General features: G+C 38.9%; 1 protein-coding gene across 1 annotated transcript in view; it reads right to left on the minus strand.

The window, feature by feature from the left end:
• Positions 1–22936, minus strand: part of COL4A6 (collagen type IV alpha 6 chain) — a 130073-nt gene that overhangs the window by 76089 nt on the left and 31048 nt on the right. Inside the window, exon 3 of the mRNA XM_068412148.1 lies at positions 6425–6508. Coding sequence (XP_068268249.1) covers positions 6425–6508 — 84 coding nt within the window. The remainder of the gene's footprint in view (positions 1–6424; positions 6509–22936) is intronic.

Genomic DNA, 22936 nt, shown 5'->3' on the forward strand with positions numbered 1-22936 from the left:
ACCAGTATTTACTAAGGGTGAAAGTACTGCAATATTGTCAAAACTGCAACACATCAAACTAATTTAAAACAAAGTGTAGCTCTTACATTCACTTTTGGAGGAGAAGGGTCTGGTTGCTGGGTGATTGCTCGTGCTCAGAAGCCCTGGTAGACAGCAGCCTGCCTGCCTTCCTAAGCTGCTGTGCACATTCGGTTGCACTGCAGACAGTCCACCTTAGAGTTCAACCTAAGATATCGCACAATGAGCTGGCATAGAAAGAAGGATGAGGAAAGGAGAGAAATTGGACAGGCTAATGAAGCCTCTTACATGAGGTACACATACACAAAAGTCCAAGATCTTCCATCTTCAGATACGACTAAAAGACAATAAAAAGACACAAAGATATGAAACACAGAAAAGCACGTCAAGACAATAGTTTATAAGCAGTATTTCCAGACAGCAGTCAGAAAGGAGACTATAGCTGCTTCTGCTGTAGCAAGAAAACGGCGTGAATTGTTGATGTGTAGACAGGAAGGAAACGGGGTTAGAGATATTGTAGAGAATGTCTGAAATTGGTTGTAACCTGTCAGGAAGAGACAAGTCAAGGATGGCATCTAAGATAGCTGACTGACTGAAAAGATGCTGGTGTTGACAACAGCAAAGAGAACAGTAGGGAAAGGAGGACTTAATTAAAAACAGGACATTGGCTTCTGGCACTGTTGCATCTAAGGTGACAGTGAGACACTTGTAAGGACATTTGTACAGGTCTGGTGGGACGTACAGCTGGTGGCAGAGGGAAAGAAAAGGAGAACTCACTATATTGAGACAGTGAATGAATAAATAGACAAAAAGAAGAGAGGAATTGTGAAAGCCAAAGGAGGGAAAAGTACCGAGGCCTAGCATGTCTACCAGATCCGAGCCCCTGAGGTTTGCATACAAGACTTCAACAAAGTATTTTCAGGGACCACAGCGCAGTAGTTGGACTGGAGGTTGCCTACAATGCAAATGGAAAGGAAGAACCTACAATAACAGTTGGAGAAGTCTGGAGGTGAAATCGGAAATTATGGCAAAACATGCATAGAGTCTGGTCCAAACTTTTGGGTTCTTTTGCATCAGGGAAAAATAATTGGCTGTACTTATTCTAAGCAGAAGGATCCTGGAGAGAAACCTTTGGGTGTAGGTAACAAGGAGAGAAAGCTAGGAAGCATGACTTCACAGATTGTTTTCAACTGGATGATGAAGAATTCACTCTAGAATTAAGCAACATTTCATTCCCACCTGAATTATCTAACCTCCTTTTCTGAGCTCACACTAACTAGAAAACTGATTCATGCTCCTGTATATGAATTTAGTGGTATTTGCTACCGTGTACTGTCTTGCTTGACCAAGGTTAAACATATTACAACAACCAGTGATTACAACCACTTTTAAATGGCCAACATTTCTCAAGGACTGCTATAATACAATAATCCCTCCTTCTCTTGGATGTGAAAAGATCTTTATAAAAATAACTATACAGTGATCCCAGTATTACCTCTACCAGGCTGATTTTCCATGGTTAGTAAACCAGAGACAATATTTAGAATTGGTCATATCTTGGTGCTGTGTCAGTTTGAAGGAAATGTCAACACCGCATAATCTGGTTCAATTTTAATTGGTATGTTGGGCCAACCTGCAGGCCATGGATATCAAAATGGCATCACTATGTCCTACAGTGCTTGTCAAGCCAGGTAGTAGGAAGCCACATAGAAACAGAGAGAAGTTTGAACCAACAGCTTAACAGAATTTTGGCTCCAGCAAATATGTTTGTGTAAAACACTTCTGCAAAAAAAGTTCATTTTGTTAAGTCGACACTTCCAAAGAAATTGTGTTTCATCAGGAAATCCGTCAACTGTTCCAATTAGAGTGTTTAACCAGCCAAAGCAGAATTCAGCAAACATTATTAAAAAATAAAAGTTGCAATTATTACAATTTCATAGCAAAGAAATGTCAACCAATCTTCAACTAATTATCACAAGAGAGGCACTTTGTACACCCAGTATTAAGTTGAGGGGATTAGTTCCAGACAAAAGTTAATCTAAGGTCTCTTGCCAACGCGACATTAGTTTATGTTAGATAACAATTAGATTAAACCATCCAAAGTTCTGACCTCAGGTTACGCTGTTCAGTGCATGGATGTTGGGGATGCATCTATCTTTTCTAGCTTGTTTGATCTGCAGTAATTCTATCAAAAACTCTTTGATTGCCCACAGATAGTTTACACTACACTTACTATCGTCATTTTAACTTCAGAGAAAACCTGTGGCATCTCATGTGTCTCTGGGTACACTAGCTTTTAATTCAGATAACGACTGCATTTTCGAGCAAAACCTCTCAACCTCACTCAATCCCTCCTACCTACTGTGCTTTGCTTCACATTGCAGTGCAGTCTTGGAGTACATAAATATGATTTCTTTTGAGTGAGGCTAGGTCAGGAGAAGGGCTCCATGGCGTACCTGATGCACTCCAGTGGTCCTTCACTTCATGGGACCAGACTCTATTTAGTGTAAAGTGTCCACCATGTCCTCAGAACCAACTGCCTCATTCTGCAGATATACTCCTTTCCAACCACACCAGCTGCTAGAAATAGCTTCTGTGTAGATTTTTTCTGAGATAGGGAAGAGGTTCTATAATGCCATTAATAGTTTTCTAATTGATCATATCATCATATTTTAATGGGCTTTAAAGAACACATGATGTATAAGAAATATATACATTATTTGACATGATCACATATCACAGGAAAAAGTTTAATTTGTAACATCAGGTTCTCCCAATTTACAGCAATTCTAAGCTGTAAAAGCCACCTAGGACACAGTCTCTGCTGAGCAATTTGTGAAGCGTTGGAAACAATTTCTAAATTTTTTTTTTTCCTCGAAATTCTTTTTTTGGTGGGGGAGGTGAGGACAGGACTTAGAATGAAAAAATGGAAGATTAGTATCAGCTGAAGAGCTCCAGCACATGTTGAGCAAAGTTTAAAACAAACCCTAATATTGTTATAAATTCCAAGATAAGTGAACAGGCATCAGGAGAAGGTACACATGCAACAAGGACTGTGTCTGCTAGTTTATCTTTGTGAGTGTTTGAAAGTAGATGACAGTATATAAAAACAAAAAGCCAACACTATCATAAACAAATGCAAAATGAGCTGCAGAGATGAAATGGTGCAGGCTGTCTACTATTTAGTGCTTCTTGAAACTGCAAATAGAGAAAATGCCCTTCCTGGTTACTGCTGACTTATCTGCAGTGCGTTTCTTAGCAAGACAGCCATAAAAACAGACCAAAATTTTCCAAGGGCGTTATTCCTGCCTATAAAGTGTGGATCAAACAGTGAGAAAGGGGAGTGAAAAACAATATTTTAAACACAATAATTTCTTCTGACAATCCCAAAAATATTCTAGCTGTAGATCACTCACCTGCACTGGAACTATACATATTAGAAATAGTCTTTCACTAGATGGAGACTAGCATCAGAATTTACTTTCACGTTCTCACTTACATTAACATTTAATATGGTTGCTTTTTCCACCTTCCCTCTTGTGCTTCTTAGTTTAATAAAAAGTGCTTTTTCTACCCATCAGTTGCTGTTCTGAAAGAGGACTGTATGTAAGACTTGTATGCAGAAGTGGGTTCAGTAAGTGTAAGTTCTTGTTCAGACTGTCTCCCTTCCCAAAAAGACTGCATGCACCAGGGTACCTTTGGGTACCTCCATTATCACAGCAGACTTCCTTATAAAACTGCCTTGTTGTACTAGTTTGGTAGCTGGTACCTCAGCTGGCCAGAAGAGCGAGAGTAGGGACACAGAGATTTAGAAGTCCCACACGTTCACCTAGAGACTCCAGCTGTAAGCAGGGGCTCCCATATTCCCTGTGATGCTACCTGGCATTTTCTTTGCAGAGCATTACGTTAGATTTCATATTAAAGTCAGTATAAGTTCTGACAAAGCAGTTTAGGGGAACTGAACAACCGTATCCAAAATTCCTAGAGGGGAGAATGGCTGCAATGTGGCCCAGGAGTTTTGCCATTGAATTACATAGAGCCAGGCTTTTCATTAACTTATCATCAGGTACAAACACAAGGAGGTTATACTTGGTTTCCTCTTTTTTTTTTTTAAATATCTTGCACATGCACTAGCAGTCTATAGCAAAAACAAAAAAAACACAGGGACATGGGGGTTCTACATGCCTACATCCCATTTCTAGAAATATCTTTCACTACTCAGGGAGTGGGTCCTAGGCACTTTTGACATTTTTGTTGCCTAAATAAATTTTTTAAAATATCTGGTCAGAAACAAGTTCATCACAGCTTGATCTGATCAGAAGTGCACCCAGGGAGTAGGACATATAAGGACACTGCCTATATTATTTTCATTGAGCTGTCAGCTTATTGTCATTTTTCTTGTGCTTTTTAGCTATTTCTTTCTTTTAAAAAGAAAGCTTAGCTTTATTCTCATCTGGTTAATTGTGCAAAATTGACAGCTGAAACATTTTTTTTTAAACAAAATATGGACTCGGGGCATTGGCAAAATCCCATCTCCCATTTGCCTGTTCTGAACTTAAAGGTTTTGCAGCAACGGAGAAGAAGCTGGGCAGGAAGCCAAGGAATTAGCCTCAGGCTGTACAGTCTCCTCCAAGAAACAAGCTGTGCTGTAGGATACATAATCACACCATCCCCTTTCCCAGTTCAGCCAGTCACGTCCTTATCCTCTGGCATGGCAGGACTCCAGTAGCTGCCTGCAGATGTCCAAGAAGGTGTCAGCAGGGCTCAGTATGGCTTGATGGAAGTAGTGTTGTAAAAGGGAAAGATTACCGCTTCCAGCAGACAGTTTACTCCACTGACAGCTCTCAGTAGGATGGAACACGTGTCTGCAGGACTGAAAATGCCTACCGATACAGGTCACATAAGAAACAAGCTAAAAGCCAAATGAGTTCTCAGGTCAGCAATGAAAACAGCCTAAAATCTTTGTGACATCTTAACAAAAGAGATGCCAAGAGCTCAAACTGCAAGGTCAACAGTGTTGTGGCCAGTTCAAACAATCAAGTTGAACCCTGGGAATGTAAAGAGACAGAAGAATGATGCTCGTTGCTATCTAAAGGTCAAAGCATTTACAGGATATTGTGTTCCACAACCAAACTAGGTCTGTCCCTTACTGTATCTAATCACAAAAGGTGCTGAGCAACTGGCTTTAGCTCATATTCTGGGTTATGTTGAGAACTTCCTTGCAAAGTTCTTCCGCTTATCTGTTTGGACATGTTTTCACCCTGCCACATGATGATTTGAAATAATTTTTATACTTCCAGAGCAAACACATCATCAGTTACCAATTAAGAATTCATGATCAAGTCTGTCTGCAATTAGGGAAACATTTAAACCCATCCTGACGATTATTTCTAAATAGCAACATTTTCCTAAGTTCAGTCCTAGAAAGTGATGCCTTGAATTTACCCATACTGTGTCACTGAAATACACAGGAAAAAAAATCAGGATTGTTAGTGTTTAAATAAGACTTAATTTCTTTTGGTTTTCCCCCAGAGGATGACTTTTCAATATGATTTCAGCAAGAATAACTTCTTTATTAAACAAGACAACTAGTATTACTTCCCTTCTTCTTAAGACCTTCCAAGTTAATTCAAGTACCTACAATGCAGCTCTTTCCTCCTTTCTTCTCCATAAGCAAAATCTATAAGATTCATTTTGATATCTGCTAAAATACTTTAGAGACCTTAAGAGAAAATATTAAATAGGTGGTGCCTGGACAAAAATTAACATTGTAATTGAAGGCAGAGTGAAGTCAGCAGCTCTGCATTAAGGAAACAACCAGCTGCATTGAGATAAAAGTTATAACCTTTTCATACAAATAAAAGAGAAATTAAAGATTTTTACAGAAAACTTGCTTAAACATTTGGTTGCTTCAAAAGCAGACTTCAGAGAGAGAGGCTTTAGCTAAACAAAAGACTTTCTCAAAGGGAAATGCTTAGATTCATTCAGAGTTATTGTTCCTTCACAAACAAATACCAAAGTCAAAAACACTTCCACAAACAAACAGAAGCTATTACAGTAAAGACTGGGCAAAATCTGTACTGGGAGCCCACGCTACTTTGATTTTCCTTTTTAATTGTTGTAATCTACTTAAAAACTGTCTGACTTTTTTGAACTAGGGCTAAGATCACATAAAGAAATGAGATTCCATTGAAGACTCATTGCAAAACCAGCAATTTGTAAACCCTTAGAACAGCTTTTGAAATCTTGCCAGGGACATTTGAAATGCAGCTGGTCTTCACCATTTCTCGTTTTATGAGGTCATTAGATTAAGAATTACACATACTAACTTGGGTTTTATTTATTTATTTATAACAAGATCAAGAAGAGACACAAGGACTAGTTGTATTAGTGAAAACAAACTTACCCGTGCACCCTTCTCTGGAAAACATTTGCATCCAGCGCTGCAATCGCGGCCCCCACATGGCCCATTGTAAGACTTCTTTCTACCCTATTAAAAAAAAAAAAAAAAAAAAAAAAGAAGAAAATTTAATGTCATAACTGTTTGTCAGCTGAAGATCCTCAATTAAAACACTTTGTTTCAGCACTTTTCACCTATGTTACATTTGTTGTGTGAATTTGCTGGGAAATAAGTGGCAAAACATAGTTACATTTTAACTTCTCCATAATTGGGTCATCTTCAGAATCACCAGAGACAGAGAAAGTTGATTTAGAAATCCTTTGAGGACAAGTGAATTTACACAAGTTGGTGCTATTCTGCATGGTGATGAGTGCTTTCTAGGGCTACCAAAATCCATAAAACTAGATGATGTTTTGAGATACTCAGTACACTATTAGACTAGGATGACAATCAGTAATTAGAACTTATGCCTCAGCCACCCTGCATGCCCAAGTATCTCTGCATCAATGAGAACTATCATGACAAATTTAAGTTTGTAATCCTTGCACATTTCTTAGAGCAAGAACCTGCATCCCCTGAGCCACAAGAACAGAGAAAGTCCTGGATGAGAGAAGGTGGCATTTTTAACTAAGAATAGATGTGCAAGGAAGACAGTAGGAAACTACCACGGATTTGGATTTAATCTGAAAACATATTCTGAATTTGCTGCACTAGCATTAGTTATTTCAAGGATAATTACAATATTTATGTAAATCTGAAGTCCCTATATCATAAAGTTAATTCCCAGCTAATACAGATTGTGACAGTATATGAAAGACAACTACACAAGTTTAGTTTAGAGAGTTTGAGTCACTCCCTCCCACACTCAAGAGGCTTGAAATCTGGGCTGCCAAAAGCCCTGCAACACTACCGACACCACCATAACAGTCCTGGAAAAAAGATCAATTCAGCACTGTAATTCAGCCACTCGCTAAGAACTCTCCTCTCTAAGGAAACTGTCTTTCACTGTCAAGTGTGCTCAGGTACAGTCCCTAGGTTTTGGAACTCTGAATAGAATAAACATTTAAGCTTCCCATATCAAGGTGACCAAACTAAGTGCTGAAACAAGTTCAGACTGGAACTGAACATTTTCTTACTAAAAGCATTCACAGAAAATAATTTTGAAGCCTTTAAAATTTCCTGACATCTGTCGGTGAGGAACGTGAAAATGAAAGGCAATTCCTGCAAGTTTCTCATGTACTTTTGAACTTCTTTGCATCAGCTTTCTCAAAGAAAGTAACTAGTCTGACATCACTTAAGTTTTCTGCTGAAGGTAAATAAAAAACCCTCTATACACCCTGACGTTCACGAAGTTTTGCTGAATTAAACACCCCTGTTTTTAAGGCAGCATAGGATGAACAGATATTAACAAAAAGCCTTAAATCCAACCTCCCATACTTCCCTAGCCTGAAGGGAGCATTATCTCTTGCTGCAAAATAGTCATAACACAACCTTCAAGCAATTCTAAGAGGCATCAGCTATAAAAAATCCAAGCAAACAGTACTTTTGCAGACTTTTTGGCGGTTTTGTTCAGATGAGACCCCATTAGATACGGGGCTTTGGGATACTCATTAATATCCTGTTGTAGGATATAACACAATACTTGAGCAGAACAGAGGAAGAGGGACACATCACAAGACAGGCACCAGAACAGGAAACACAATGCAGGTAATTCTGACCCTAGGCAGCAGGAAATAATAGTAAGCTTAATGCAGTAAAGGTTAAAAAAAACAAAACAAAACAAAACCAAAAACAAACAACACAAAACAAAAAAACACACAACAAAGAAGAGCAGAAAAATTGTATTTAGAGGTTATATAATAGACTGTAAGAGCATCTCCAAACTGTCTGCTCAGACAAGGAATGATCAGCAGGAACCTGAGTCTGCAATGTGCATTGGCAAGGGCTCAGTACATAAAAACTGGTCCCAGTCTTAACAGACACATTGCCGAGAGGTCATTTCTGACCACAAGTATTATTAAGACTTTAGGATCTGGTTCTAAGAAGACTTAAGAGTGGAGTGCATCAAGGAACACCTTTTGCCATGATTATATGCATATTTTGCAGTGGAAATTTGGACTCATTGCTAGCCAATTCCTTCTATTCCTGACACTTAAGCTTACATTCACAGTCTTAGCAGAGAGCTTTATGCCTCCAGGGAATCAGATTATGCCTTCCCGAACATTTATTCGACCTTAAATTCTTTAAAGATTTCAACTTCCAATTATTTTTTTCTTCAGATTATTCTTTGTTCCAACAGTCACTTGCATGAGCCTTTGGGGCCCGGGGTTCTGTTAATTCTGCTTGCCTCCTAAGAGTGAGTAATGGCAAAGAAACTTTATTTCATCGCAGGTCTGGACTCCTCTAAGGTCACTGCCTTGCAACAGTCGCTGTCTCAGAGCACTGAGGCTCACCTTGTTAGCAATCCCCCATCTCTGGTGGCAATCAGGTCCTTCCCAGTGGACTTCCAGAGGACTGGACAAAAAGCAATGATTCTTTCCATCCCTGCTGCTCGTGCTGCTCCCCACAGTGCTGTGGTTAGCAAACATGGTTCTAGGCAAAATCCCACTGAAGTCAAAAGAAATTTTTTCCATTGAATTTATTGGGAGTTGGATCAAACTCTCACTGAGGTTTATTAAAAACTGAAAATATGTCCCTATTTTGTGTAAAATTGTGTTCACAATGTATTTCTAGGTTCCTTTGCCCAGCGTGAGGAGTCATTTTGTTCACTTGTGAATGAAAGCATTTGGAAAGGAAGCAAACCGAAGCCAGTTGGCTCCAAACCAGGTGTTACATGTCCTAAGTATTTTATTTAAGGGAAGTAACTGACATCAGACACTCCAAGGCTACTTAAATAGCAAACAGCCATGTGCATAATATTTATGAATACAAGTCTAAAGGCTGCATATAAGATTCTAGAGCACAGTGTTCTCTTCTGAAAAGGTTTAATACATTTTTCCATTCAAACGGATGAATGCATAGGTCATTCGAATATTTATAGATTGTAACCTGAACGTGTAAGCATGGACCTTTCATACTTGTTCTGTGTATGTATTCAGGGAAGAGATTTTTCCAACTGCTCTGAGATACATTTCAGATTGAGGAATACAGCTCCTCGGAAACAACAAGAATTAAAGAAAGAAGGGTACTAGTTAGAGTGGTATGTGCCACCATTATAACAGAAATAAATTAAACTATTTTAATTTCGTTGGCTAGAAGCTGACCAAGGTTTTCAAAACAGAAAACATAAACATAAAATAGTAGCACTGCTAAAAAAATATATTATGTCTATTTAAATCCCAGAGAATGTAAACCACCTAACATACATACTGATTTTAACCAAGTTATTTCAGGCTTACACAAGAATCACTAGCATAGGAATGTAGGAAACCCCACTTTTTTTAAGAAGTACTGATATGAGTGAGAAACTATTTTTAAAATATATTCAAAAACAAGAGTCAGTGTGAGAACAATTTTCCTCTCCTGCTTCTGGTGTACCTCCATGAAGCATTTCTGCACAGTTGATTCATTCAGATGGAGTGCCATTCGAATCTTTCCATTGATTTCAGCTTGTTCTGGAATGGAGCCAAAAAGAGTAAAGAAACCTAACAGCTGTGATGCCATAAGAGGTGTCCCAGACTCACGTTCATTCCGGCTTCTCTAGAGCAACACACAGGACCACAGAATGGCTGCAAATGATCTTGAAGGCCTTGCCTGCAAATCCAAAGAAACTTGTACCTGCAGCACAGGCAGGAGTAAACCAACACAGGACTTCAGTGGGAGATTTCCAGGAGACACAGCTCAGATGCATGAGCTGGGGCCCAGTTTTGCCTCAAAACTTCTGCTCTGTATCAAATGGTCAACTGCAGAAGACTTGAAATCTATTGGCTGAAGACAATGATTTCAATCAGCCAGGAGGGTGAACCACAAGCCAGCAGAGGAATGTAATGAGGGCATGTTTTGGGAAAGGACAGCAGAAAGGTTGAAAACATCATCTTTAACATGAGGCAGTTAAAGTAGCAGTGATGGTGATCAGAAGATAAATTGGAAACTTTTACAAAAGAATTGATTCTTAGGAATGCCAGCACGCAAAATTGGAGGATGTAAAGTACACCAAAAAAAGAGCATGCCTGTGATAAAAGAGGAAAAAAAGATGATGAAAACAGGAAGTGAAAGAATCTCAGACTTACATAAAGAGATATGGCAAGGATGAAAATTTTTTCTCCAAGACTTATTTCCAGTAACTTCCCAGCTCCAGTTAAGGACTGCTTCAGCCCAGAGCAAAACCTAATAAGAAACTTCATAATCAAAAGCTGGAAATGGAGCATAATGAAAACTTATGGTATCTTCAAATGAACATCTTTCCTATAGTTCAGGATCCTATTATCTGCTGATGACTAAGAAGGAAATTATCTTTACAGTACCAGACATTCAAACACCCTTGTAAAATTCCACAGCGAAAAAACTAGTGAAACATAGTATCTCCACGTACTTCATGAGCTAGGTAATGCTGCTGCACTAACCTCACTCTTTTTAACCTTCATGGCTTTTAGGAATTAAATTCATGATAACATTTTCTTTGTCTATTATTCTTTTAGTTGTTGTATTACAGAATTTAGAGCCCAGTTCTGAAAACACTTATCCACATGTTCAACTCCTCCCTTGGAAATCAGTACATTCTACTTTGCTATGTATGTGTTAATAATAGTTGTGTTACTAACATCAAAGAACTTCAAGGCCAAAAATCCTTGAAAACAATTATCAACCAGGAACCACAGCAATCTCTGCACTCAGAAATGGCAGTGTGACCCATCGAAGATAGCACAACATGATGCAGCAAATGGATCCAGTAATTCTTCCTAACATGAGGTGTCACAGAGCAGAAATAATCTGACAGTCTTGCCAGTTAGACTGTATGAAAACAGTTGCTGGGATTTGTTTGGCAGTGAAATATTGAACAGGTGAGAATGAAATTAATCTTCTCAGCAAAACATCAGATAAAATTAAAATACAAACACATTTTTCCCAGGAAGAATATCAAGTGCCTGAACTCATTTCAACATTTTTCTTAGAGAGGTTCCCCAAACTTTAACTTGCCCTGTCTGCTCAGGTTTTTTTTTAATAGTATTAAGATCTAGGTCAAGCCTAGGAACTAATAATAGGATTCTTTTTTTCAAACTGTGGGGTGGGTAATCAATGGGAAGCAGCAGATGAAGATAAAGTCCTGAGTGACTACCAAACAGAAGGATGATACAAGCCTCTGAGCAAACAGCCTCATCTGACATGTCCCAAGAACTCATCTTTTCCAGGCCACATCATCATACTGCCTCATAGCTGTACAGCCATCCAAGAGAAAAAGTGACTACAGAGTTACTAATGACATGGTACAAGCATGAATAGAATTTCAGCTGGAATACCGTGCACAGTTTTTGTCACTTACTTTAAGAAAGATGAACTCTGCACAGGCACAGAGCTTGAAAATCCCTCTGATTATAAATGTGTGATTTAAGAGCCTTCCTGCTACAGATCGTGGGCCAGCAAAACGAAGACTTGAAGGTGATGCAATGGCTATCTATACATTCATCAGAAAGCTAAATACCAGAAGAGTGAACAAACTTTATTTAAACAACTTTCTGGACACCACCCTGATGCTTAGGAGCAAATCATGGAATCATAGATTTTACACCTCTGACTGTCAGTAACTGAGCAGGTATGTCAACAGGAAGATCTCTTTGTGGTAAGTGCATATACACCGGCACTATGGGTGACTGTCAGGGACAGAACGCTGGGTTGTCTTGTACTAACTAGTTACACAAAAGGACAACGCTGGCACAAGAACAAGTATGTATAAGCTTCCATAAATATATACAGGATAAATTAAGTTTTTAAGCAGAGGGCAACATCCTTCCAGTTATAAAGGCAAGAGACTTAGCAATTTTGATGAACTGGTAATCCCTTTCAATGGAGATTGATACAACACAGTGGCCAGTCACAGTACGAAACAGGACTCAGTGACTGCCACTTTTCCCCTATCACTAAAGCATTTCATGCTAAAGCATCATCTTCCCACCAAGTCCAGTTCCAGCCATTAGCACCAAAAGTGTCTAGAAGGCAAAGCAATGAAAAAAAAATTGACCTCGTGAAATAAAAATTGGTGCAAACTGTCCTCAAGGTCTCCACTCTCTACACCTACAAATTTCTCCTATGATTTGCTACATTAAAATCTGGTGTAAAATTGTGACAAGCCTGGAAAAGCATTTTTCATTGACTGTAACAGGATTAGAGTGTAAAAAACACACATTCAAAAGTAAGAATCTGTACAATTTAAATACTAACTCATAAACCACATGTAAAGCCAGACTTTAAACCCTTCTCTTGCTCTGAGTACCTCCTTATTCTTCTTACAGTCCCTTGGAAATGACTGGCCTCCAAACACTACAGGAGTAGGAATGTCACGTACTGGTTATTCGATGTTAACAGATTTGAATCTGGCTATGAACAGCTCCGTCTTCTGGTATTTTTCACTTTTGTTAATAGGATTACACAAAGCTGCAGATACATATTTCTGAATAGTCTATCAGCCGATGAATTCATGTAGTTAAAACCAGACAGTTTATTTACAGCTTAAATGAGCAAGGACACAACATAAAGCCACAAGCTTATCTTTTACTGCACAAAAGGTCTTTCAAATGGAGCTATTAAACGTGAATTTGTAGCTAAGATACTAATTCATTTCAGGGTTCACTGACTTCTTCGGTTAACCAATGTCCTCAAATATTTTCATTCATTTCATAGAGCTGGCAAACATCTTAACTGGCAGCTGAGACTAAACGATAGTTACTAATAGAAACCAACCCTCCTCCAATTCAAATGACACATGAGGTTACAAAACTTGGAGGAAATCCTTGCCTAGGGAAACTAGTGGTGAATTCTGACTGAAGCAAATTCCATCCCATACCCGCTCCCTGCTTTCACACCTGCCAGTGAGACAGGAGTGCTGTTGTGCTGAAAAACAGATTTAAACCAAAACAAAATAAATGTTAAAGGCAAATTCTTCAACTTTTTACACACAGCAAAAATGAATTGATATCTTTCAAAGTACAGAAGGGTTGCCTGACTCTCATTTTTTGCAGAAACACGAGTTTCTTATCTGTTGGACGGAATTTGAAGATAGTGTTTGCAGACTTTTTATTCACTGAAGTAATCTTCACTCATGCTAATAATGTCATCAATTTCTGTGAAGGGAAACACTCTCCCAGTATAAGATTTCCAGAGTACAAATTTGCCTATAAGAGCTGCCAAGTGTACTATTTATTATATTTGGGGCATACAAATGGCCACAGACCTCATTACACGTCAGTAGGTTAGCAAATTCATAAGCAGAGAATGGGTGATTCCCTGGTCTGAAAACACGAGTAATAAAATTCCAAATAGCTCATTGTGGTTTAGAAAATCAAAAGCTTCATCTTCGCAGCTACACAGAAGGAATGTTTCATTTGCCATGTCTGCCAAGGTCTCTGTTACTGGCTGGAAAGTCATCAGCATCAGCCTCATCTATGCTTCAACCGGGTCTCCCCAGCCTGCAAGGCCTGGCAGCGCTCAGACTAAGTATCCTACAGTTGTTTCAGCAACCACTTGAGTGGCCAGTGCACTGGACCAGCCGCTTTATAGTTGAGTGATAACCATCAATTTTGAAATACTCAGTATTACAACAACTGTTACAAAACACTGTACACTACCCTGATGTCTTTAAAGACTTTATCCACTCTGAGAAAGTTTCCTGATCTTTAGGATCCTGTCAGAGATCCTTGTTCTTCTAAAGCAACAACTCCATAGCCACAGCCCATTAGACCATTTATAACCCTTAATAGATAACAATACAAATTTGTGTAAGAGCTTTTGCTATTTTTGTTTCTTCTGTTTGTTGAAATTCACAATATATTTCTTAACAGATTAAATTTCGCCAGGCATAAAGAATGTGTAGATGGCTGTAGGCACTACCCACATGCAGCCATGAAGCTGAAGGACTGGTAGGCGTGTGCTCCTCTGTTAGAGGCCATGTTCTGGATGGGAGTGCTGAACTGCCCAGGAAAAGAGCTTTTCATTCCCTGCACCCTGTCAAGTGGGAGGAAGTTCTCTGCATTAACTTCACAACGCGCCAGCGCACAGGCAGCAGAGGAATATCCATGAGATCCATTATCATGCAAATGTGGCAGTGCTAACAACAGGGAACAGCAGAAAAATTGCACCCTGTTGTTGGGAAAAGTGCTTGCAGAGAACATACAGTGTCACTTCAGGGAAAAAGAAATGCACAGTCAGTTTGTCGTTTTAATTTGAAAAGAAACTGCCCATTGGTGGTGTTTATGCATCCCAAAATACATCCACTTGTATGGAAAGAGACAATATGAAACTTACATAAAAGTGAATTTTAAGAGCATATTCACATATTGTTGCAGCACCTAACACTGAAGAACACTAAGGATACTGGGAAAGAATCTTCTTTCTTTACATTACTTTCTATCAAAGCTGGGTATATGCCAAAGGAAGAAGACAAAACATTGCCCTGGTTCTGCAGCCAGAGCTATGAGCTGTAGAACCTAAAGCAGTGATTCTAAAATCAGAGATATCTCTGTTATTTACACCATTTAGCACTATTTACCAGGTTTGTACCTGCCCAACAGCTTTATAAGCCTCACACAACTCTCTACCACAACCCTCTGGCTAAATCCAACACACATTGCCAGCTAGTGCAGATATTTATTGTACTGCAGATGCTGAACAAATTAATATTGAGGATACTAAAACCCATGCTACCAGATAGTTGGATATGATAAAAAGTATCAACGATGCAGTTGTAGGAGGTGGGACTTACGATCAATACATGTTGTGCAATGTATATGATCTGTAACACCATAAACCAATCCAAGCCTTTATAAACACCACGAGCAAGGCAACTAAAAGTCCATCTTAAAAAAACAAAATAACTCACAACAGAATGTGCACTCATTCATCAAACAACCTGCTTTTAGACAGTTTCTCGCTTTATCCTTAAATGTCCCTGTGATACACATAAGGTTTCACACAACCTTAAAGGTATGTATATAGCTTGGAAACAAATTTTCATGAACAGCTGCATTCATTCATGGACTGAAAGGACAACATAATTCAAGCTACCCTTCTACTTCTGACAGTACCTTGCAAAAAGCTGTGTAATAGATGAAACATGATTTTTTTTTCCTCCAAACAGCCGAAGTTTCCAGTGTTGTAGTGAGTTTTCAAGTCCAATTATAGACATCATCCTCTCATATTAACGTGGATCTTTCAGAGCCATCTTTAAAACTGTCTCATCTTTTCTAACTGGTTGCCAAAATGGGAGCACAAACTTCAACAACTGTAAAGCATTTGCAAGCAATATAATGTTTCACTTTCAAAAACAAATCCCAGACAATTATAATCCTGTAGAAGATTCTTCTGCAAATTCACTATGAAACTAACCATTCCCCTGTCACACAATCTGAACGTTTTCTTTCTTTAAAGGGGGGAAAAATCTTGCATTCAGTATATTTTGTAAGGGCATTGCTTTCCAACAACAACTGAGATTTTCAAGCCTGCTTTTCTCTGCTCAACATCTACAGAGTTCTGTTGCATGAGAAGTCACTTGTTAAAGGCATTTTTTCGAAATGGTACAAAGTAAGGTTTTGGTTTTGAATACAAAAGCTTTTCATTCAACTGCAACAGAAATCGGGACAATAGTAACTTGAGTATCTTCACCCATTTCAACTAAAATGCTTGGTCAGAGGCTTATGTAAGTGCAGTGAATACAACAACTCCATATATATCATTTTATTACCTTTCTACAGTTTTGCATTCATTCAAGATACAGCTGGGCCAGTGGACAAGCATCAGCCCTGACAGCGACTGAGCTCCTTCATCTTGTAAACAGTTCTAGCAATTAAAAATACTGGAGAAGGAAAATCTTCACCGAAAGTCAAGGGAATGCTCAGAGTACTTATCAGCAAAACATGTCCCAGAAGGTAAACTGGAATGTGTCCGTTGTGATTCAACACAATGAACCACACAGACCACCAACTTTGAAAATATGGCAGCAATTTATTATTTGCACCTTATTATCAAAGGCATCATTCCCCAAACCCATCTGTTAAAAAAACATTTTTTGAAATGAAAATCCCAGAGCTGACAACCAAATGGTAAAACTCAAAGAAAACATTGGCAGGAACTGGCTGCGCTTTTAGTGATGCTCTTGGCAAAATGCTGATAGATTAAGCAGAGAGGGAGGGAGCTACATCCGACCTTCCACTCCAAAGCTAACTACTAATCTCTCTCTGTATCTTTTGGATTTGAGTCAGAGAAAAAAAAAAATCTCTGATGTAACTGCTTACTCCGATGGAGTTACACTAGGGGTCAATATAGCCTTACGTGTGGGAGACAGCTGGTATAAGGATGCTTGATCTATCTCTCCTGGGGAGACAGTGAAGAGTGGGATGAGCACAAGGAAATGCAGAGCTATGAATGTGAGGGGAGCCTCTTAACAGAAGTGGCTTTTGAGCCATTTCTGCACTCAGACAATTTGGTTTGCAGGCTTGGCTGACTCAGCCAGAAGCAAAACACTGTTTAAAACAGAGATGGAAGTTGTAAAATGGGAGCTACAGCCAGTGAACCATCGCTGCGCTTGAATAAACAACACTTGCACTGATTCTAGTCAGGTTCCTTTTCCTTTGCTATTCTGTTTGCATCCTTCAAGGTATTGTCAAAGAAGTACAATTGGTGTAACCATCCCTTCCCGAAGACATCCCCAATCCTGTGCAAAAGCATACTGTTGGTTTCAATTATTTTCATGCCAGTTTCTCCCATTAAATTCTCTCCTAAACAAAGTAAATCAACTAGTAGCAAAAGAAATAGTCAAAATTCCCCTAGGTTCTGCTTTGTCTCAACTTTGTGCACATACAGTACACATATCAGCAGTATTCTGCATCTCTTTAGTAACTATCACTTTAATTTGTTTCCCTAATGAAAACATGACCTTCCCAAAAGCAAGGCTCCACATTGCTATACACTGTTAAACATATCTTTCATGAAAAAAACATTGAAAGACTCAATTCAACAACGCACTAAGATCCATGCTTAATTCTAATGACTTCAATGAGACCAAAGAACATAGCTGAATGCCTTGCTAAACAGAAATCAACTTAGGCACATGCTGGTTTTCCTCAGTGAAGGCCTCAGAAACAGCCCTCAGGTATCTACCTGAGCATGGAGCATCCTGCAAAAAAGATGAGTGCACATTACCTCTCTTCTTGCACAAAAGATGAGAGCCTCCTGGATTTGCCTCAGCTGCCATGAAAGTTGCCCTCTGCCCAAAGCAGTACAACTGCCTGCCCTCCCCTGTTAGGGATGACTCTGAACATGACATGGAAAGAAAAAACAAATTGCACTATTCCCTCTTCAGGAATAATCAACTTGAGAAAGACAAAAATATCTTTACTAGCCTAACAGAAGCAGTGTTACTCCAAAACACAGGGAAGGACGTGTGTGAAAACTCACTCCTTTTATCTGACACTCTTATTTTAAATAAATATGCCATGTAGCTTTTAGCTGGAATGTGGCACACATTTTGTGTGATTAGCCCAAAGGACAAAATAAGCTGTTTGGAATATTCCAGATTACTTCCTTGTCTGGATTAGGAAAAAGTTGCCCTCAGCACTGAATACCCAAGTATGCACATTTCCATAGACACTGAGAATACCTGGACAGCTACTTTTCTCTACAGCAAAGTGACAAAAATAACCCTGATTTAGCCATAGCCATTTTATGCCACTAGTATTTCCAGAATATACACACAGAAAATTTCCTGTATCCCTCCCCATGACATGGTACATGATAAAAATGCCTAGGACTACTTCAACAACCACATTAGTTTGACAAATAATTCTTATTATACAAAAATCCATATTTTGGGGAGGGAATGCAAGCACTCCTGTTAATAACTGCAATAGGGATTCCAAATCCGCATAAAGTCTCACACAATGCCTTGCACTCAAATTCCTTCTCACATTATCAATAGACACTGCTTAAGAAACTCCAATGTCCCATCCTTAATTACCAGAGGACCACAGTTTTGAAAATGAAAATGAGTGATTAAGAACTGGGTTTACTTTAAAAAAAAAGTTCCTGTAGCAAGAAATTATTGCTGCTGGGAGTCTGTCATAAATAATGGAAATTATACACAGATGGGTTGGGCAGTTCCATTTCATACATAAACAATTAGCTCCGCCTGTATCCCAAATTAATGGTTATGGCTGTGGCATTTGTCTGGTCAGGTTACTAATATACCTACCCCTAATTAAATTTCTAAAATAGGATGGCGCACGTCAGCTGCAGACAGGGTGGAACCAACTAAGAACCACTCCCATGTGCAGAAATGGGTTAGTTAGCAAAGTATTATGGCCCACAGGCATAAAGTTTACTCAGCTTTTCCAGTTCACTTACAATATCTAAATCAAGGTCACTCATTCTTCTTTTTGGGATGGGACAGATAAACAACTCAGCCAACACATTTTCTCTCACTTAACCTTTCATCCTATTTTTTCAATAGAAGATCTACATCACAAGCTACAAAAGGACCAAAATGCCCAAACAGCTGGAAGTCTATATAATTATAGTCTATCTAAATAAAAATGTATGCAGCCGTCTCCTGGAACTGCCAGAAGACTACCTGTTACAGTACCAACATGATTAACTCTAACTTCTATCTCTGTAGCTTCACGGGTTTGCTTTTTTCCCCCATTTAGTCATTTAACCTCTATACACCTTGTGCTCTGTGATCCTGGAAATATGAGCTGGCTTGTACCTGGATACCTCCTCACTAATATCCCTGGGGGGTTTGTCACTGACTGAAGCAAGAACAGACTAAACCCACTGCAAATAGCACACTGTGTCACGTTCATCAAGGCTTCTACTAAAGACTTACTACATCAGCTCTGGAACATACCAAGCACGTTGCGTGTTCTTGGTTAATAAAATGGCAAAAGAAACTAGGGAAGCACTTTGTGCTCCACCCACAAAATACTTCAAAGAGTAGCATCATTGAGAAATTGCACTCCTTTGGGGCAAAAAGATGTCTGCTAGTCTTATGTTTGTTTTGGACACTGCACAATGAGTCCTTGCTGTTAACTAACCTTCAGGCACTACAGTAGTAAGCATAATTAAGAAAAATTGGGGTTTTTTTTAAGTAAACATCTTTGGAGCTGTTCCTCTATCCTCTATGCTACTGCCAGTATACTATTTCTATTTTGAGGGAGTGGACTTACCAAGTCAGAACATGTTTTGCTCCCAGGAACATGTAACTGTTGCCTCTTGGCTGCTAACTACTTTGCAATCTTGATTGGTCATTTACTCTTTATCAGAAACTTAACATGCCACCAGGTCAGCTGTATCATCTACAAATGTATTGTGCTAGTGTAAATATTAGTGAAAAACCAGTTCCCTTATGTTAAAATGAAAAATAATTAATTATGCATATCGTACATCCTTAAAATTGTGTATACTCCTGCATGTACCTTAAACAGAGCAAACAAATTAAAAATAATAAAAAAGTAAAATCAGACATGTTGTTCTTCTGTAGCCCTACAACTCTGCAAAAGAGAAGTTTCATAAAAGGCCCATCCAAGCAGCAAATGCAGTCTAAATGCCCTTTGAAGTCCAAAGGTTTCCCACTTAGTCCCTAAGGGAGGATAAATCAGTTGGCAATTAAGAATTTTCCAATACTAAAAAATATCAGAAATACAAAGAGTGAGCAACAGGTGGAAAAATCAAGAAAGTAAATTATGTTTAAAAAAATACCAAGAGTATGCATTTGAGATGATACATCACCATGCAAGCAGGCTTACATAACTAAACATGGGCTTGTTAAAGTAATTCCCTCTTCCAGCCACAGCTGTAGACAGTAAAGTGACTTTGATGAGTCCTTCTATCATACTGATGATAATAACCATATGTCTCTAAACACAGCTTATCTGTAAGCACATTTATCTCAAAGTCCTCTACACACACAGTGGTGGTCCTGCAAAGCATTCTACAAACAAGCCATCTCTGGGAGGAGACAGGGAGGGCAAAAATTTTATCTACTGGAAATACAACATTTCAGACATTTTTCTCATTCCATACGGAACAAAGGTTAGGAAAAAAAATCCTGAAAAAATTAGTATTTTCAGGTTAAAACAAAATGTATGTTTTTAACATTGGAAAAAGAATTCTGGGCACACATTTTGTACTCTGCAGCAAGCCCCAGGAGCTTGGGTTTCAGCAGCGTCTGAAACCAAGAGCCTGGAGGCCTAGGCTGCTGAGCAGCCGGGAAGACAGAAAAGCAGCCAGAGACCAGGCACGTTTTCTATAGAGAAAACTTCCTTCCCAGCTTCCATCTACATCAACAGATTCCTTGTGGCCTTTCAAGTTTTACCTGAGCAGCATTCCCAGTGAAAAGGAGCTTTTTCAAACCCATGGGGGCAAATAAAACAACTGCCCATTGGTTGGAAGCGAGCAAAAGCATGTAACATCCCAAAGTGCAGATACAAATGGCAAGGCTGAAGGGGTGCAAAAAAGAGTCAGAACAGCTCCAGAACAGGCAAAGAAGAACAACAAGGGGCTGGAGAATTCAAGACTTTTAAATAACAGAAACAAAATACTTTTCAAATTCTACCCACCCAGTGGAAACAGAGCTATGGCCCAGTCTCCTTCCTCCCTATCCTCCAGCAGAGTATTTCTGGGTTGCTTTGAGACAGTCAGCTCCTGCCTTCTCAGTTCTCCTATTCTAGCTTTGCTTCATACAACAGCTCTGTGGGGACCTGATCCTGGGCCCCAGAAATTCAAAGACGGAGGCAAGCCAAATTTGCAGAGAAACCTCTAAATGAAAGTGGGTTTCTGCACTCCTTTCTGCTCTGTAGAACAGCAAAGGCATAGCCTCCAGAAAAAGTTCCTGGATCCTTTGAGCCTGGTTGGACACGTGTGCAGTATGAACATAGCACCACAGTCCACAACTTAAGACGATCACTCAAGACTTTGAGGATTGTTATGTAGCTAATGAATCCACGACATGAAATCAACCAGCAATTTTCTTACTACAGAATAATTCCACTTTCATCATACTTACATATGCACATACTGTGCACAACAGGATGTTACATTTAGTATTACAGCTGTTAGTTCAGACTGATTTTCTGGGCTGCCCTTCTCATTTCACTGAGGCTTTGGCTTTGCAAGAGAAGGCAAGTGAACTGTCCTTTCATGGTAAAACAACCCTTTGTAGTAATTCAGCCAGTCAAGCCCTTCGCTGCAGAACAGAACTGATTTGCTTAAGGATTCCTCTCCTGTCTACAGGAGTACAGCAAGTACATTACTACACAGTTAAGCCAGATGTAAATTAGACAGCAACTTAAGAAACCAAAAAAGGATGTGTTCCACATGTTGGAGAACACCATGGCTATCATGCTAACTCCTCTTCCTCGTGACACTGATAAAGGAGAAGTGAGGAAGAGAGAAAATATAAACTAATGTTAGCAACTATAAAATGTCTAAGGAAATCTAAGTAGTTCCACTGTGTACCCATATATTTAATTTACTGTTTGGCCTATTTAATTTCAAGCAACACTTTAAGCAGAGTGGATGTCTATTCATCAACTGTGGATGTTGCAAACTTCTGCCAAGACAAAATGTACCATCTCAGTTACGGATAATCTTACCTGTCTGGAACAGGAAAAGACAAAATGCCTTTATAACATTTATCTAGATTAAACAGGTCAGAGGAGGTATAGCTTGATGCAGTATTTTGACAGGATGAGAGTATGTTTGCTGAGGAATAGGTACTGATTAAATCTGAAACAATGTGTGCCACAAACATTTCTACTAAGGAAACCAAAAAAGGACGAAACGTAGAACTGGCAGAATAAATGTATCATTTTGTTTACAAATATCTTATTTTTTAGTGTGTATCTAGGTTACTAAGCAGAATATTAGCTTTAGAACGATATATTACAAAACACAAAACCAAATGTCACTGTTAGTTAGCACTGGATAAGGGAAGGAAAAAATGAGACAAAAGGAAACTATTTTTAGCAACAGCTAAGAGAAGTATGGAAATATGTCTTTTGAGACATCATTATCAAAACTCCACAAACTGAAAACAAAGCAAAGGATTAGTTTCATCTTTTAATTTATTTTTTCTCTATATATGCAACATATTTTTTAGAATCTTTGTTTCCGGTCTTATTTTACATGCGTGGGGGGATGGAAAACAAGGATTTTGTCTTCAGAGTGTCTTACAGACAAGAAAAGGCATATAGTAAGCATATGCAACATCAACTTTCAGATGTCTAGTTTGTCACAGAACCTGATAGGAAATGTGAAAATTTTTTTTTTCCCAGTCTTTACTAAACCATGCAGAGGAAAATCTGTCATCAGAAAGGC

The sequence above is a fragment of the Nyctibius grandis genome, chromosome 13 (genome assembly GCF_013368605.1).
Source record: "Nyctibius grandis isolate bNycGra1 chromosome 13, bNycGra1.pri, whole genome shotgun sequence".
NCBI lineage: Eukaryota > Metazoa > Chordata > Aves > Nyctibiiformes > Nyctibiidae > Nyctibius > Nyctibius grandis.